Below are 16,755 nucleotides of genomic sequence, written 5' to 3'. Positions count from 1 at the left end.
AGTATAGAATTCTGATTGTAATTGCATTTATATATAAAACACTGTATAAATCCAATCAATGAAGAAATCTTTTTAGAAGGAATTGTTCTAGTAATTAAAAATATTTGGATTTATTTCACCTGCACCGAAATAATTCGACAATGTTTAATAAAGAACTATTTTGTAATCCAACTACTATAGCGCAGAATACATCGAAACACCCCTTTCGCTTGGAGTATCCATTCAACCAAGTAATAGCTTCCCAAAAATGTATGGCTGGATAGTCAACACATTATTACTTTTTTTAAAAATTTTGAATTGTTCATATTCTATTTATTCAAACTCCAATTTACAAAATTGACATTGTTGATATATTCTAGTGGTGCTTTAGTTCTAGTGAAGAAAGAAAACAAATGGGGAATCTGATTGATGAACAAACATGGAAGAATGCAACCACAGACTATAAAAACTTACACAAACTTGTTGAAAATTCTCACTCAATTAGAAGTTTCGCTTTTAAATGTCAAGATGTTATTATTAACAGATCGACGGTGGATAATGCGTATTATCAATCAGCGAAAAGATTCTTATTGATAATTAACTTATTGGGTTTTGGAACAGAAATACGACGTTTGTTAATTGATGATTTGAAAAAGATTCCTAATTTTCACTTAAATTATCATTCATTATCACCAGAGGAACAGGAAAATATGGTTAGTCATGTCAAGTCTATTCAGAAATGGGCAACACACTATGGCATAAACTTGGAATTAGCATTTTTATTGGAGTTCTCGGAATATATATTTACCAAACAATTCATATACAATTCACATATTTTATACCAGTTGTTAAAAAGGGAAGAGAAGATTTGGGAAAGAAGAGTTGAATTTTTAAGATTGGAACAACAGCAGTATGAGAAAAACAGAGAAAACCATAAATGAATTGTATCCAGACTCCTTTTTTTGAGTAAGAGTTTTATTCTAGTTTCAATCAAAGTTGCCATTAATTATTGTCCTACTACCATTGTCGGAGTATTTTATTATAGAAAGTTATCATTCCCTTATGTCTAATTATAAAGTTAAAATGAATAACACATGGGATACTTGTCTAGCAGGTTTCCGATTTGCATAAACTTTAGAAAGAGGTATCATAGAAGTATAAACTAGGGTTACTGGCTTAATCTCGATGGGGTATGACTGGTATGAATAAAAAGATGTACTAGAAAATAGCTGCAAAAGAGCAAAAAACAGGAAACACAAAATCTCTTGATTCCTCCTACAACAGAGCACTATAATTGAGCATGAGAGCAAAATCAAGTAAAGTGGTCAAACAAAGGTATGAATTGGATGTCAGAGATATACTATTGGGTTGTTYMTTCTTGGTAATCCATTTTACATGTTGTTATGGAAGAAAGTTTTACCGACAGAGATACAACCGGCTTGTTTTACCTGTCTTGCTAGTTTTATCAATATGCCACTAACAGTTACATAAACAAAAATTCATATGCCAATTGAAGTACAAACAACACAAATCAATGAGGTCATCGACTATCATCTCAATCTAAATAGTAACAGTTTTTAACTTTAACGGTTGCAAAATTCAATCTCAGTATTTTAATGCTTTTGTCACCTCAAAAATAAACAGCTGATTTATTTTGAAAAACTTTTTTATCTTTCTCTTAGCCGCAAAAGTTATTTTGTGGGGTTGACATTGGCACTATCTAGTAGTTATCGAGAAATAAAGGATCGTACAATACGGTAACTACTAACAACTCTCACTTGGCAGTGAAAAATATTTTTCAGGGGTGGTAACCGATAATAATAATAAAGATTTTCATTTCCTAAATCAGGCCACAAATATTGTAGATGGCATGTTAGAGGATATAACTCTATAGCGGTCGTTCGATTATGAGCTTTTATTTCTTTATTGTTTTGACAATTTATCCGCATGGCTATTGAGGGGAGGATATGATTCATTATATCCCTTTCTCCTTCTCACTCATTCTTTATCCTTGAACCCCCTAATAAAAGCTGAGTTTTGGCGATAGTATTAGTATCATAGTTTACGGATATACAGAGTACAACTCCGGTATCAATAGATTGATTTTTTTTTTTGGATATTAAAGGACGAAAAAGAAGGACTTTAAACTTTGTATATTATCAAGTTTTTTTAAAAAATAGCTTATGTCACGTGTGTAGATTGGACCTCGGTTGCATGTGAAGTTGAGCTCCTCGGTAGTAAATTTCATAACAACGGATTTTGTTATTCTTTTTCTTTTTTTTCTCTTACTATTTCTTCGCGGAATGAATTTTATCGCAGTATTCCCCCACACTTCAATTGTTTAATGGAGATAATCAATCTGTTGGCGGCGTTACAACAAGAGGGCAAAAAATATAGTCCCGTTTTGTTTGTCATATTGTCTTTGATGTAATCTCCATGATTAACCGAGCATGAAATAAGGTTGCATTCATTGGTGAATTAAACTACGTAGAAGTTAACCTTAAATAAGAGAATCAAGAAGTCGGTCGGCTAGTAAAACCATGAAATAATGATCATACAAATTATATTAACTAGGTTACTACTATTGATGGAGAATACTCAAGGAGTTTCGGTGTTACTTGTCTGTGTGTGTGTGTGTGTATGAAATCTGTTTGTGGAGCAAGAAGGCTTTTCTTTTTTTTTTTTCCTTGTCTTGATTTTATTTTTCCCCCGCGAATTCATCAACTTGTGAATTTTATCTCTCTTCTACTAATTATTATTATTTTTCTTCTTACCTCTTCTAACTGTCTAAAAAATGTTCAAAGAGAAGTCTCTCTTCCTGTGATAAATTAAATATATAAAATCAACACAATTTTTCCCACTTGCTAAATTTCCAATTCTTGTTTGGTCTTTCTCCTTCTTTTTTTTCATATTTGTTTTTATCAATAAATCAATTTTGATTAGTATTTATTTTATTTCGTTGTTTCACATTTCACATATCACATATTAAGAAATCGAAATAATGTCTTTCACAAAGAAAAATGTCAGTTTGGCAGAAGGTCCAGACCCAAGAAGCTCGATTCAAACTGAAAGAGCCAACTCCAAATTCAACCCTGAACAGATGAACTACTTTTTGGAAGGTTCTAAAGAAAGATCTGAATTGTTCAAAGGTTTAGCTCAACAAATGGAAAGAGACCCAGTCTTATTCACTGATGGTTCTTACTACGATTTAACTAAAGACCAACAAAGAGAATTAACCGCTTTAAAAATTAACAGATTAGCAAGATACAGAGAAACCGACTCTATTGACACATTTAACAAGAGATTATCATTGGTTGGTGTTTTCGACCCACAAGTCGGTACCAGAATTGGTGTTAACTTGGGTTTGTTCCTTTCTTGTATCAGAGGTAACGGTACTGCTGAACAATTGAAATACTGGGCCTTTGACAAAGAAACTTCTAACATCAAAGGTATTTACGGTTGTTTCGGTATGACTGAATTGGCTCACGGTTCTAATGTTGCTGGTTTAGAAACCACTGCCACTTTTGACAAAGAAACCGATGAATTTGTCATCAATACTCCTCACATTGGTGCCACTAAATGGTGGATTGGTGGTGCTGCTCACTCAGCTACCCACTGTTCTGTCTATGCCAGATTAATTGTTGATGGTGAAGACTATGGTGTCAAAACTTTTGTTGTCCCATTGAGAGACTCTAACCACGATCTTATGCCAGGTGTCACTGTTGGTGATATTGGTGCCAAGATGGGTAGAGATGGTATTGACAATGGTTGGATTCAATTCTCCAATGTCAGAATTCCAAGATTCTTTATGTTACAAAAATTCTGTAAAGTTTCTGCTGATGGTGATGTTGTCTTGCCTCCATTAGAACAATTATCCTACTCCGCTTTATTGGGTGGTAGAGTTATGATGGTTTTGGATTCATACAGAATGTTAGCAAGAATGTCTACTATTGCCTTGAGATATGCTATTGGTAGAAGACAATTCAAAGGTGACAATGTTGACCAAAATGATCCAAATGCTTTAGAAACTCAATTAATAGATTACCCATTGCACCAAAAGAGATTATTCCCATACTTGGCTGCTGCTTACGTTATTTCTGCTAGTGCTCTTAAGATTGAACACACCATTGAAACTACTTTAGAAGAATTAGATCAAGCTGTTGCCAAAGAAGATCAACGTGCTATTTTCAAATCTATTGATGACATGAAATCCTTGTTTGTTGATTCTGGTTCATTGAAATCCACTGCTACTTGGTTGGCTGCTGAAGCTATTGACCAATGTAGACAAGCTTGTGGTGGTCACGGTTACTCATCATACAATGGTTTCGGTAAAGCTTACAACGATTGGGTTGTCCAATGTACTTGGGAAGGTGACAACAATGTCTTGGGTATGAGTGTTGGTAAACCAATTGTCAGAGAAATTATCAATCTTGAAGACAAAGACAAGAAAGTCAGAGGTTCTACTGCTTTCTTGAATCAATTGAAAGAATACACTGGTTCTAACAGCTCAAAGGTTGTGTTGGACAATGTTGCTGATTTGGATGATATCAACAAGGTTATCAAAGCCATTGAAGTTGCTATTATCAGATTAGGTCAAGAAGCTGCCTCTACTGTCAGAAAGGAATCTTTAGATTTCGTTGGTGCTGAATTGGTTCAACTTTCTAAATTGAAGGCTCACCACTACCTGTTGAGTGAATACGTTAGAAGAGTTAACGAATTTGACCAAAAAGAATTGGTTCCATACTTGCTCACCATTGCTAAATTATACGGTGCCACTGTTGTTTTGGACAAATTTGCTGGTATTTTCTTGACTTTCAATGTTGCTTCTACTAAAGCTATCACTGACTTGGCTTCTATTCAAATTCCAAAATTGTGTGCTGAAGTTAGACCAAACGTTGTTGCTTACACTGATTCCTTCCAACAATCCGATATGATTGTCAACGCTGCTATTGGTAAATACGATGGTGATATCTATGAAAATTACTTTGACTTGGTCAAGGCCCAAAACCCACCATCAAAGACTAAAGCTCCATACTCTGCTGCTTTGGAAGCTATGTTGAACAGACCATCTTTGGAAGCCAGAGAAAGATTTGAAAAGACTGATGAAACCGCTGAAATTTTATCCAAATAAATTGAATGAAAGAAATAAATAAATAAATAAACAAATTTTGGGCATATTAATTGTACTCTTTTGACAAGAGTTGGTTAATGAGATATTTTGCTATATATTTTTTCATCTGTTTATAATGTTATGTAAAGTTAATGAAAAAAATACAAAAAAATAAAAGATTAAGAATTTATATGTTTTGAAATAAACAGTAAACGAAATTTGTAATTTATCAATTCGGTGGTTTGTATAGCTAGTTAATGCAACTGGTTATGAGATATGAGAATTAATTAGGACAAGAATTTTATTTTTAAATCCCTCATTTGCACCGATGGGTGGAACCAACAAGTTTGAGTCGACGGCTCATGCGGAAAAATTAAACAGTCATTACCATCACCACCATGCTTTATTCTTAATATAAACTGTTCACTTTGTTGTCTTCTGTAAAGAACAGTCTTTGACAACAATTAATGTACAACGATGGGTATTACAATTACAATTTTTAGAATAGTCAATTTACTTTTCCTAGGCAATGGTTTCATTCAATCAATATCAACAAAATTGCCACCTCATTTAATAAAATCGGGTCAATTTCAATTCTTGACTAACTGTTCATTATTAACTTGCTTAGTCTATATCATTTCGACATTTTTCATACTGACTGGACAAGTCCAATGGTTTTATAATCTTGTGAGTAATTTAGAATTCAATGTTTTGTTTAGTTATTGGACCATGGCATTATGTTTCCCGTCAATGGTTGCTGAAGATGACGTTGATAGAAACTTATTACTTGATTTACAAGTACATTTTTTCCCTTATATTTATTTAATTATAGATAGTCAACCATCACTTGGTTTGAAAGAGTCATGGGGTTGGACAATAGGTTATATTTTTATTTATTGGGTTTATATTGAATGGGAATGTGGTAAACATGTACATGATGGAGTGAGTGGTTATCCCTATCCTTTTTTGAAAGGTAGAGGTGTGCTTGGTAGATTTGGGTGTATGTCTGTGTTTGCAGCTATTGCTTGTTGTAATTATTTTGTATTAAAGTTAAGAAATGGGGCTTAGATAGAGATTTGTAAATAAAAGAAGAATAATGATGTATTTTGTTTATTCGTTTATTGTGTTATGTAGTGTGTTGATGTTGTAGTGGTGGCGTCACGACGAATTCTAGAAATTGCCTCAGCAGTAGAGTAAGACGACGACAACTACGACGACTTGTGTAGAAAAATGTACACCGTATCCTGAGCCGAGAAAAGTACAAAGCCGAAATGTTTTTGGTTCATCTGAAATTTCGTTTGTTTGGTTTTCATTAAAAGGGTTGATTTTTTTCTTCTCTCCCTATTTTCGTATCATTTATACCCTCTCTTGTTCTTTTATCCTTGCTTCAAAGAAGAAGAATAGCCATGACAAGGCAGGGCTTGATAAGTCTCGTATCGTTGGCAATATGCTGTAGTGGATTATACGATTGTTTCCAACTAGAATTACCACCAGGTTTAGTCAAAGGAGGCCATTTCCAATTCTTGACTAATGTTTCCTTGATATTGACAATAATCTATATTTTACAAACCATAGTCACTCCAACTAGTTACAATTTGAGATTACAGTATAATGTAGTCTCCAATTTAGAGTTCACTGTCACTGTTTCTTACTGGGTAATGCATCTCATTTTACCTCATTGGTTAAACACAAATTCATTTGAAAGAGACTATTGGCTCGACTTTAAAATTCATATATGGCCTTATGTCTACCTCATATTTGATAATCAGGAACAAATTAAGCCGAAAAAACTGTGGACGCTTACTGCCATTATTATCGTTGTGTATTGGTGTTATATTGAAAGAGTGGTGAGTGTCAATGACGATGGGATCACCAGGTTTCCGTATCCATTCTTGAATAATAAAACATTAGTGGAACGGTTCTTCCGGGTTACAGCCATGTGGTTACTCAGTTGTTTAAATTATTTTGTATTGGGATTTAGAAACAGTTTATAGAAACTAAATAGTATTGCCAAAGTATATTGATTCATTTATTTTTATTTTCTTAAACATAGATATAAAAGACACATTACAACAAAGAGTTAAAAAGAATGACAAGTTTTCTGGTCACCTATATCAAATTATCTTGATAATTTAGCAGCTGCTTCTTTACTTCTTTCGAATCTTTCTCTTTGAGAAATCGATTGACGATTCAACATGGCTTCCAAATCTTCAGAATATGGAGCTTTGTCGTTTAATGGGTTATTGACCTCCTTGACAGAATCCAAGTAGTTTGTGTAAATGTTACCATCATATTGACCAATCAATGAGTTGATGATGTTATCTGGTTGTTGGAAAGAATCAGTGAGACCAATGACATATGGTCTGGTGATGGCACATAATCTTTGTGGGTATTCACCAGTAATGTATTTGGCAACTTTTGGTGAAATGACACCGAATCTTAAGAATTCATCAATAAATGGACCCAAAATGTTGGTGACATAGTATAATTTAACGATGTTTTCCAAGTGTGGTCTTGCTGGAGATTTGGCTTTAATGTTGTCGTTCAATCTTTCGTTAAAAGTTTCCAACAAATAGTAGTGACATCTCAATTTAGACAAAATGACTCTTTGTGGACCAATTGAATCCCAAGATTGATGTGAAACAGCAATCAAATCGGAGGAGAATTTACTAATCAAACCAGCAACAGCTTTCAAAACACGGTCAACATCGTCAACGTGTTCTTTAATTCTAATAACCGCTTTCTTTGCCTTTGACAAAGTTGGGGCGTCATTAAGGAATTCCAAGGTTGAATCTTGTAATGGTTTCCCATTCAAAACTTGTTGAACTGTCTTGATAATGGTCTTACCAGCAGACATAGCCAAGACATTGTTGTCACCTTCATAAGTACATTGAACAACCCAATCATCATAAGATTTACCAAACCCGTTGTAGGAGGAGTAACCATGACCACCACAAGCTTGTCTGGTTTCATTAATCAAATCAGCAGCAAACCAAGTCAATGTAGACTTTAAGGAACCAGAATCAACAAACATGGATTTGGTACCATTGATGGTGTTTTTCAACAACAACTTGTCTTTGGTTGCCAAAGCTTTGTCCAAGTTTGCCAACAATTCTTCATGTTGACGTTCCAATCTGTCAGTACCAAGAGCTGCAGCATAAGTCATAGCCAAGAATGGTAATAATCTTCTTTGGTGTAAAGTGTAATCAATCAATTTAGTTTCTTCTTTGCCCTTTGCACTGGCAAATTGTCTTCTACCAACAGCAAATCTCAAGGCAATGGTAATGTATCTAGCACCAATTCTATAAGAATCAGTAGCCATACCAACTCTACCTTCCAAAAGGGAAATGTAAGACAATTGTTCCAAAGGTGGTAAAGTGACGTTACCTTGACGGTCAACTTTACACCATCTTTGTAACATGAAAAATCTTGGAATTCTAACTTCAGTGAATTGAATCCAACCGTTATCGACACCATGTCTACCCATCTTGGCGCCAATGTCACCAATAGCAACACCAGGCAACAAATTGTGGTTTGAATCTCTCAATGGGACAACAAATGTCTTTACCCCATAATCGACATCTTTGACAATTAATCTGGCGTAACAGACAGTGTGAGTGGCAGAATGAGCAGCGCCACCAATCCACCATTTAGTAGCACCAATGTGAGGAGTATCAATAATAAAAGTGTCGGTTTTTTCATCAAAAGTGGCAGTGGTTTCACAACCTGCAACATTGGAACCATGACCTAATTCAGTCATACCAAAGGAACCGTGAATTTGTTTGATAATAGCACCTTCTTTAGATTTAGCCCAGAAATCATATTGCTTTTGAGTACCGTTACCTTTAATACAGTTGATGAACAATCCAATGTTGACTAACATTCTAATACCCATTGATGGGTCGATAATTGTCATCAATTGCAATCTTCTTCTGAATTTTGCAGCTGATTCAATTTCCATATATTTGGTCATTTGGTTGATTCTGGTGGCAACCAATTCTCTTTCTTCCTTTTGAGTAATATCAAATTGTTCAGGTCTGGTTTGCAAGATTGGGTCACGTTCAATTGATTGATACAAACGTAAAACTTGTTCAGATTTAGCTTCACCACCTTCTAAAAACTCGTGCATTTCCTTGAGATCCCAGTTGGTACGATTTCTTTCTTCAGTAATGTCCTTAGCTGGGTTTGGGGGTGATCTCGATGAAACAACATTTTGAACCGTTTTTGGATTGGTGTCAGGATCCTTTTTTTCAACATGATCTTCATCATGTATAGATTTAGTAAGCATAGCCATTTTGGAAAGAGGTTGTTTGGTTTGAAAGTTGAAAGAAGTGAAATATGAAAAATTACAAAAAAAAATGAAAGACTAAAATGAAAGAGAGTTAATGAAGAGAAAAGGGGGGCAGATAGGTTTATTTTTAAATATGAAATATAAAATTGGCTAAAGTTGTAACATCAAGGAGATAAATTTCAATGGTGGGGAACTTAGTTAGTTGTGTATACAAAATACAACGACCGAACACCACCCTCCCAAAGCCGATCCCAAGAAAGTAATAGAACAAAGAAAAAGGACCCACACGCAGGAGAAAAAAATTTTGTTGGAACTTCTTCTCCTCGCCCCACAATTTTTTTTTTGCCCACGATCAATTCAATTAATGTCTTAACTAGTAGTCTTATGGACTCGAGATTAGCTTTTTTTGTGTTGTTTCTATTCTTTTAATAGTAGTCAGGTGTATTTACAATTTAACATTAGCTTTGAACTTTGTTATGAAGAATCTACTTGTTTGGTTTGGCGATAAGATTTGTATGTGAATTTTTCTTTTTTTTTCGCGGTCGGTACTTCAATCATTGTGGGGTAAAATTCAGAAGACAAAATAACCCACTTAGGGATAACCATGGAAAAGGTAAACCCAATAATTCTATCTCTTTTGTTTAAGCTACATCAAATTGTTATGAGGGTTGATTGTAATAAAATAAAATCGGATGATTTTTTTTTGAATCGTTAATCAGGGCACTATGTATTTGTCGGATGGAGTAACAAGTTGAACTACATACATTGTCATTATTTCCTGCAATATCACAAGCAAGAATAAACCATTGGTGAGTTTTCCCCCTACAAGTAAGTCAACAACCAGATAGAAAGGTAGAGAAGATTGAATTCTTTGTGATATCATGAGCTGATGTTGTGTTGGAATTAAAACGGTTATTTGAACTTGGTTGTAGTGGATGGAGTTTAGCTGCAAAATATGAAAGGAAGAAATTTTTTTTTTGGTATCCGAGGTTCGTTTGTAAAGAAAATTTTATTATGAATTTTTTCTGGGGAAAGGGCTTGGTTTTTGCTATTCCTGGGTTATTTGTAATTCTTGGTGTGTTTTTGCTGCATTCTGTAGGGTGAAGTCCCTTCCTAATCTTGGAGTTATAAAATAAAGGTTCTTCTTAAATTATTCCTGTTCTCGGTTTTAGGTGTTGATAAGTATTCCCAGATTGATGAATCAAATCTTGAAATATTTCAATCACATTTTTAACTGAAATTAGACAAAAAATGTACACAGAATAATTTCCTTTAAAGCTCCCTGGACTCATATTACAAGCAGTTTACTCTAGTAATTAAAAGTCTTTTGGTGATTTAGAGAAGTTTGAACATTTTATTAAGGTATTAAATTTATGTTTAGTAGGGAAAATGACCTTGATCTTGAAAATGTGAAAATCCGGAAAATTTTCAACGTCAGCAATTGCTCTCGGTAGCTTAGTTGGTAAAGCATTAGACTGTAACTGATTAATACCGCTGTTCCAAAGAACAGTTCCTTAATTGCGATCTAAGGATCGGGTGTTCGACTCACTCCCGGGAGAATTTTTTTTGCGTCCAACTTATATACTATGTTTACAAAGGTATCAGATTGCAAGAGGCTTTTACAAAGATGCGTGGTAAAGTCCTATTGTCTTTTTGTTTGTAACGTTGGAATTGTATTTGTAAATGTCTAATGTGTTTTTTTTTTTGTGGGTGGAATAGAATTACGAACTCATGACTAAATGATTTGAGATTTCTTTGGAAATTGTTTTTGTTTGTCTTGAGATGAATTTAAACTACGAGGGAGATGAAGACCAGCATTATTTGTAAAGTAAAAAAAGGTAGCAACCCATAATTGAGAATAAGATTACTAAAACAAATTACTAATATAGTTCAAACCATACTAACCATTAGTTGAACTAATCATTGGTAATGCTGGTTCAAATAAAGTTCCCAAAATAGGAGAAGAGGGGGGGAGGGAGAAGAACTCAGTTATGAGACTCACGGTACGGCACGATATCTGAATTTGTTCCTTTCCATCAATCACCCATCATCAATGGAGATACATGTATAAGGTCAAACTAGAAAGGTAACACTTTATTAGGAAGAAAGAAGTAACTAAAACAGAATAATAATAATAGGACTAAGTTTTCCTTTTCTTTCAAGAAAAAAAAGAATAATGCATATTCGAAAACACGAAAAGTGATTGTTTAGATTTTGTTTCTTCTTCTTTGTTCTACTTTCGTCCCCGAGATATCAACCATCATCACTTTTCTTATTTTTTTTTCTCTGCTTGTCAGGCAAAAAAAATTCCGAACAGTCCTTTCGTTAAATTATAAATACAACTTCCATTTTCTTTCCTTTGTTTTCCTTTTTTTTTCAAATTCCCAACTACTAATTTGTTTAAACATCAATACCAAGAAGTTTTTACAATTCAATCCCACATACACCATTAATTATGAATTCTGAAAAGATTATTGAAGTTATCATTGCTATTTTCTTACCACCAGTAGCTGTGTTTATGAAATGTGGTGCCACTACCCCATTATGGATTAACTTGGTATTATGTATCTTTATTTGGTTCCCTGCTATCTTACATGCCTTATACGTTGTTTTGAAAGATTAAACAAACACCAGAGATTTACTGCTTGATGAATTGATTACTCCAAAGAGTTGTGACTAGTTCCCAGTGTGTTTTTTTTGCCTTCCAACTTTCTTTTACATTTTTCCATTACTACCACTGTCTTCCCCCCTATTTTGCAGAGTTTTCAAAATTTATCCAAAACATGTTAGTCATTAAACCATATTATTATAATTATTCTTTTTTGTATTTTTTTCCCTTAAAACACGTTAATTTATTAATCGTTTCGTTGTTTGTTATTTTATTTTTTTGTATTTATCAATTGGAATATATATCTATACATGAATTTATTATCCATTCTACCAATTGTTAAAACATTTTGTTAGTTTTTTGTTACTAGTATAAAAAGATAATAAAAGTTTAATTCAACTTCATTATTACGGACTTGTAGTTAATTCCTTATATATATATATAAAGTTTGTCAGGTATCTTTTTACTTCGTATCTGTCCCTATTTACTATGTCTATCACGTGCCTCGGGCGGTTTCAAACCTGTGAACAAGATTTATTGGAAAACTCTTCGAATCTCTTAATTCCGTCACCGAAAACCTTAACATGGTAATATTGCTAAGTTCACTTTTGGTAGTTTTGTGCCTGTCACAATTTGCGTCGAATACTGTCCAAAAGAGAGAATTGTTGACCAAGAGATAAGAAAAAGAGTCTAAAAATTGAAGCTTATCGAGTTTTCTCGTGATTGAGAGGAAAGAGTAGGTCAAGTTTATACAAAGCACATGAATTACAACTCTCTTAAAACTACCAAATCTTAATAATTGGAAAGTTCCGACAATTTCTAAACACCAAGAAACTGAGATATTATTATTATTATTATTAATTTTTGCATCTAGAACGGAAAAAGCTGGAACTACCAAACTAAAGAAAACATATACTAAGAGTCTTCTGATGTTATTATTCTTATTATCGGTTAAGATTACTTCATATCTATATCGCAAGAATGTTAATCAACAACAACAACAACTTCAATAAGTAATGTTGCAGGAAAACAAAAAAAAAAGAGCTGCAACAGTGTGTATATATGCATAAACAACAAATATCAACCAATGATATTTCACCATTTTAGCTGCTGATAAAAACTGTACAGATTTTGCATATAAACAAATTGGGGGAGCAGTCTCAAAAACTATTATCAACAATAATAACTTACCAAGGAGAATCAGATGAACTGAAATTAAGTTTTAGTAATTTTCTTTCTAACGGTGATATCTAAGCAATATATTATCTATTCATGTTTAAGTTTACGTATTTTCAAAAAAACAAAAGACAAAAATAGATAAAATAAATGAAGAGGAAGGAGGGGGTGGAAGAAAGGAAGGGAGGGGTGTGTCTAATTTGATAAATCAAAGTACTGAAGTTTAAAGCAAATGAAATTATTGATATGAGTATCATTCACTTGTGCATTTACATAATGAAAACAAGTAGTGATAAAAATAATGTGTGAATAAGATTTTATCGTTGTGGATATTGTCTTTATCTATAACCCCAACATAGAATGACAATTGGAATTATGTAGTGGTGATAATTTAACACAAAAAAAAGATAATTGTTCTTGTACGAATCAAAAACTTGGTTTCTGTACTATTACTATAACAACTTCAACCCTTTTTCTTCCTTGCACAATATAAGTTTCAACTGTTGTTGTTGTTGTTGTTGTTGTTCTTACTTTTGATCACTTGTTGGACTAACATCATCAAATCCAATTAGTTTATTTTCAAAGGGTATTTTGTAATGAAAATGTATTATTATTATAATTGCCAACAGCACCATTCGTTTAATCAACTAAACTATTGATTTCTACAATATTATATTATTTTAAAACTGAAATTCAGGTGATTTTTTATTCATTTATTCCATTTAATATTAATTAATCAATTATTATGTATTGTTTAAAAATGTATTTGGTGTTAATTTTTCTTGACCTCTTTCTATTATTATTATTATTATTCAGTTTTTTTCTTTCTTTGTTACCCTTGCGTTTCTTCTTGCTTTTCTTGAGTGATTGTCGATTTTTGTTGCTCTTCTCTTCTCTTCTCTATCCTTATCTATTTTCAGGTTTTACTGCACCTGTTGATCTTCTTATTTGATATATTAACCATTTACTTTATTTTTATTACTAAGATGGCACATACATTTGTGCATTTTCATATTTTTGCTAAAATAGACAGGGGGTGAAAAAAGACGACGACGATTTAGTATTAGATTTGCATTCTTATATATAACCATTTATTAATTTCCCTTATCTTGAATTTTTTTTAGAAATTCGTTTACTATATATCTTACTTTCGATTCCATTCATTTCTACCCTTTATTTGATTATTTAATACTTTATTCTTTTTTTAAAGAAAAACCATAGATTCCTGTTTAGTAGAAACACCATTAGACCATAGATAAATTATAAAGAACATACCTATTCATGGCTGACACCAAAGTTCTTTCACCAGCAATACCTTCACAAGATGAGGTGATGACTGAATCTCAACAACAAGTACAATCAAAGTTTTCATCAACATCAACAACACAAAGTCCAACGTCAACCCCAAATTCACAACAATTTTCAAAAAATCTGCAAAAGCAACCTCGATACGATAAAAAACCATTAACACCTTCAGCAATCTTACAAGATTACAACAATAATACACAATCATCAAACGAACAAAAAATGGTTTCCACGGCATCAACAACTCCAATCTCAACTAATAACAATACTCCCAAACGTGGGAAAAATCAACAACAGCAACAACACCACCAATCGGAAGAACTTGGATCGTTTTCTTTCACAAAAAAAGACATTGTCAAAGTTAATTCGGTAGTATCTGATTTACATTCAAACATCACTTCCAGTATTTGTCGTAGTGGTAAATCAAGTTGTCGGAATAGTACCAGCACCACCAATAGCAACCACAACAATATCAATCACAATAATAGAAACAATAATGACGATGACTTAACATTTAAGGATTTTGATTATGATGAACAAATTAGATTTCCTCGAGTCAACACTTATTACACTTATAACACCAAAAAGACTTCTTTTAGTTCTAATGATGATAAACTAAGCACCAAATCACATCCCAGTAGTGAATCAATTTTCAAACATATTACAAAGGAACAACAAAATCAAAATCAAACAGATCAAGGTGAAGAAGGTGATGAACAACATGAACATGATTATATACCGGCAAACTTTGATTTGAATCAACCATTAAGAAGATATTCGGTACCATTACAATTAAAAGAATCTCCCGAGGAACAATTGTTACATAAATTTGCCGAAAATAATAAAATTTACGAACGACTGATGAACTCACAACCTGAATCAGTATCTGCCTCAGTATCAATATCAGGTACAAGTACAGAATCAGAACCGGATTCGGAATCAAATATCGAGTCACCACCACCACAACCACCACAACCACGACAATTGAGATTGAAAAATCCCACTAATTGTTCCAAATCAAAAGAAACTAATTATAATAAACATTTGAAACCATTATATCAATTGAAAAAACCACTTTTAACTCCAGCAGTATTACGACCAGCTTATACTAATGATCATGAGAATTTATCTCCTCCAACAATCATACCACCACCAACATCATCATATACCATTATAATACCCAATTCAGATTATTTCCATAGTAATGGCGGGGGAGGTCTACCCAATTGTACTAATGAACCGGTTCATGATCATTGGAAAGATAATGGATTAACTAGTAATTGCATGTGGTGTGTTAAGCCATTTCATAATCCTATTGTTTCTATGATTTGTGATGGACCTAGAAGACATCATTGTCGATTTTGTGGATTGATATTTTGTGCTGATTGTTTAGTTAATAAAACCATTTTAATTGATCATGAGGCACGATTTGTCATTCCAATACTACTGCTGACAAATAGTAATGAGACCGAAACCAAGACCAACAAATTACAACAATTTTTTTCAAATTCTAAAGTGTGTAAGAAATGTGGGATGATATATGATAATCTTATTGAAGAATTAAACAAACTGGAGAATAATTATACCACGTCGTTTGTGTTGGTTGATAATCCATTCAGAAAGAATTATAGTAAAAGTAATGATTATCTGTTTGCACAACAGCAACATCAACAACAACAGCAACAACAACAGTTACAACAACAATCATCTCGTCCTGAGAAAAGACTCAGTGTTGCAGATGTGCCTAATGATTGGGTATGGAGTTCATTTTAATGTATATATTGTGCGTAGTAGTAGTGTGTGTACTTATGATTCATAGTTTTGGGAGCGGAAAGAGAAATAAATGGATGGTTAGAAGTGCGCATAGTTTTTCTTCTGCAGAAATCTAGATTTGAGAATTTTTGATTATGCAACCCTGAATACAACCACTGGGATGAGTATGATAAGTTTAGCCTGACTTATCAAATTATCTCTTATCTAAACCAGCAAAAAAGCACTCGAGTCTAAAACATTGCAAATGATTCGTAAGAAGTGGTTATGCTTTCTTTTTTTTTTTCACACTGGATGTTTCATATATTGGTTGTAATAGATTTTGGTTACACAAACCAAGTTTGAGTTAGGATTATGTACAAGAAGAAAAAGAAGACGCGTTTTTAATTTCCAATTTTTTTTTTTTTAGATTTTTTGGCATGATTACGATTTATAACAATAGCAACTTGCTTGAGACCTCAGTCTCAAGGCTAATTGATAGTGTCCCTAGTAAATAGCACATAACCAACTAATGGT

At 33.2% G+C, this 16,755-nt stretch overlaps 7 protein-coding genes and 1 non-coding gene across 8 annotated transcripts; 7 read left to right on the top strand and 1 right to left on the bottom strand. All coding sequences in view use genetic code 12, as the record gives it.

The window, feature by feature from the left end:
* Positions 1–392: 392 nt before the first annotated feature.
* CAALFM_C301970CA (uncharacterized protein) lies at positions 393–920 on the top strand (the record flags this gene model as incomplete). The annotated part of the gene is made up of 1 exon (XM_716635.1): positions 393–920. One exon carries the CDS (start codon positions 393–395, stop codon positions 918–920), a length of 528 nt encoding a protein of 175 aa, XP_721728.1.
* Positions 921–2,980: 2,060 nt separating this feature from the next.
* POX1-3 (acyl-CoA oxidase) lies at positions 2,981–5,110 on the top strand (the record flags this gene model as incomplete). Its single annotated transcript, XM_716636.2, has 1 exon — positions 2,981–5,110. The coding sequence occupies one exon, from the start codon at positions 2,981–2,983 to the stop codon at positions 5,108–5,110; it is 2,130 nt and encodes a 709-aa protein (XP_721729.1).
* A 456-nt stretch (positions 5,111–5,566) lies between these two features.
* CAALFM_C301950CA (uncharacterized protein) lies at positions 5,567–6,157 on the top strand (the record flags this gene model as incomplete). Its single annotated transcript, XM_716637.1, has 1 exon — positions 5,567–6,157. One exon carries the CDS (start codon positions 5,567–5,569, stop codon positions 6,155–6,157), a length of 591 nt encoding a protein of 196 aa, XP_721730.1.
* A 338-nt stretch (positions 6,158–6,495) lies between these two features.
* Positions 6,496–7,083, top strand: CAALFM_C301940CA (uncharacterized protein; the record flags this gene model as incomplete). Its single annotated transcript, XM_716638.2, has 1 exon — positions 6,496–7,083. The coding sequence occupies one exon, from the start codon at positions 6,496–6,498 to the stop codon at positions 7,081–7,083; it is 588 nt and encodes a 195-aa protein (XP_721731.2).
* Positions 7,084–7,208: 125 nt separating this feature from the next.
* Positions 7,209–9,383, bottom strand: PXP2 (Pxp2p; the record flags this gene model as incomplete). Its single annotated transcript, XM_716639.2, has 1 exon — positions 7,209–9,383. The coding sequence occupies one exon, from the start codon at positions 9,381–9,383 to the stop codon at positions 7,209–7,211; it is 2,175 nt and encodes a 724-aa protein (XP_721732.1).
* A 1,441-nt stretch (positions 9,384–10,824) lies between these two features.
* On the top strand, positions 10,825–10,939 carry tY(GUA)2. The gene is made up of 2 exons: positions 10,825–10,861; positions 10,904–10,939. It is a non-coding gene; the product is annotated as a tRNA-Tyr (tRNA).
* Positions 10,940–11,835: 896 nt separating this feature from the next.
* Positions 11,836–12,003, top strand: CAALFM_C301910CA (uncharacterized protein; the record flags this gene model as incomplete). Its single annotated transcript, XM_019475290.1, has 1 exon — positions 11,836–12,003. One exon carries the CDS (start codon positions 11,836–11,838, stop codon positions 12,001–12,003), a length of 168 nt encoding a protein of 55 aa, XP_019330835.1.
* Positions 12,004–14,445: 2,442 nt separating this feature from the next.
* Positions 14,446–16,242, top strand: CAALFM_C301900CA (uncharacterized protein; the record flags this gene model as incomplete). The annotated part of the gene is made up of 1 exon (XM_716640.2): positions 14,446–16,242. The coding sequence occupies one exon, from the start codon at positions 14,446–14,448 to the stop codon at positions 16,240–16,242; it is 1,797 nt and encodes a 598-aa protein (XP_721733.2).
* Positions 16,243–16,755: the final 513 nt, after the last annotated feature.

This window comes from Candida albicans, chromosome 3 (genome assembly GCF_000182965.3).
Source record: "Candida albicans SC5314 chromosome 3, complete sequence".
NCBI classification, from domain to species: Eukaryota; Fungi; Ascomycota; class Pichiomycetes; order Serinales; family Debaryomycetaceae; genus Candida; species Candida albicans.
Note: the sequence above shows the minus strand (reverse complement) of the source record. Positions and strands in the feature narration are given on the sequence as shown.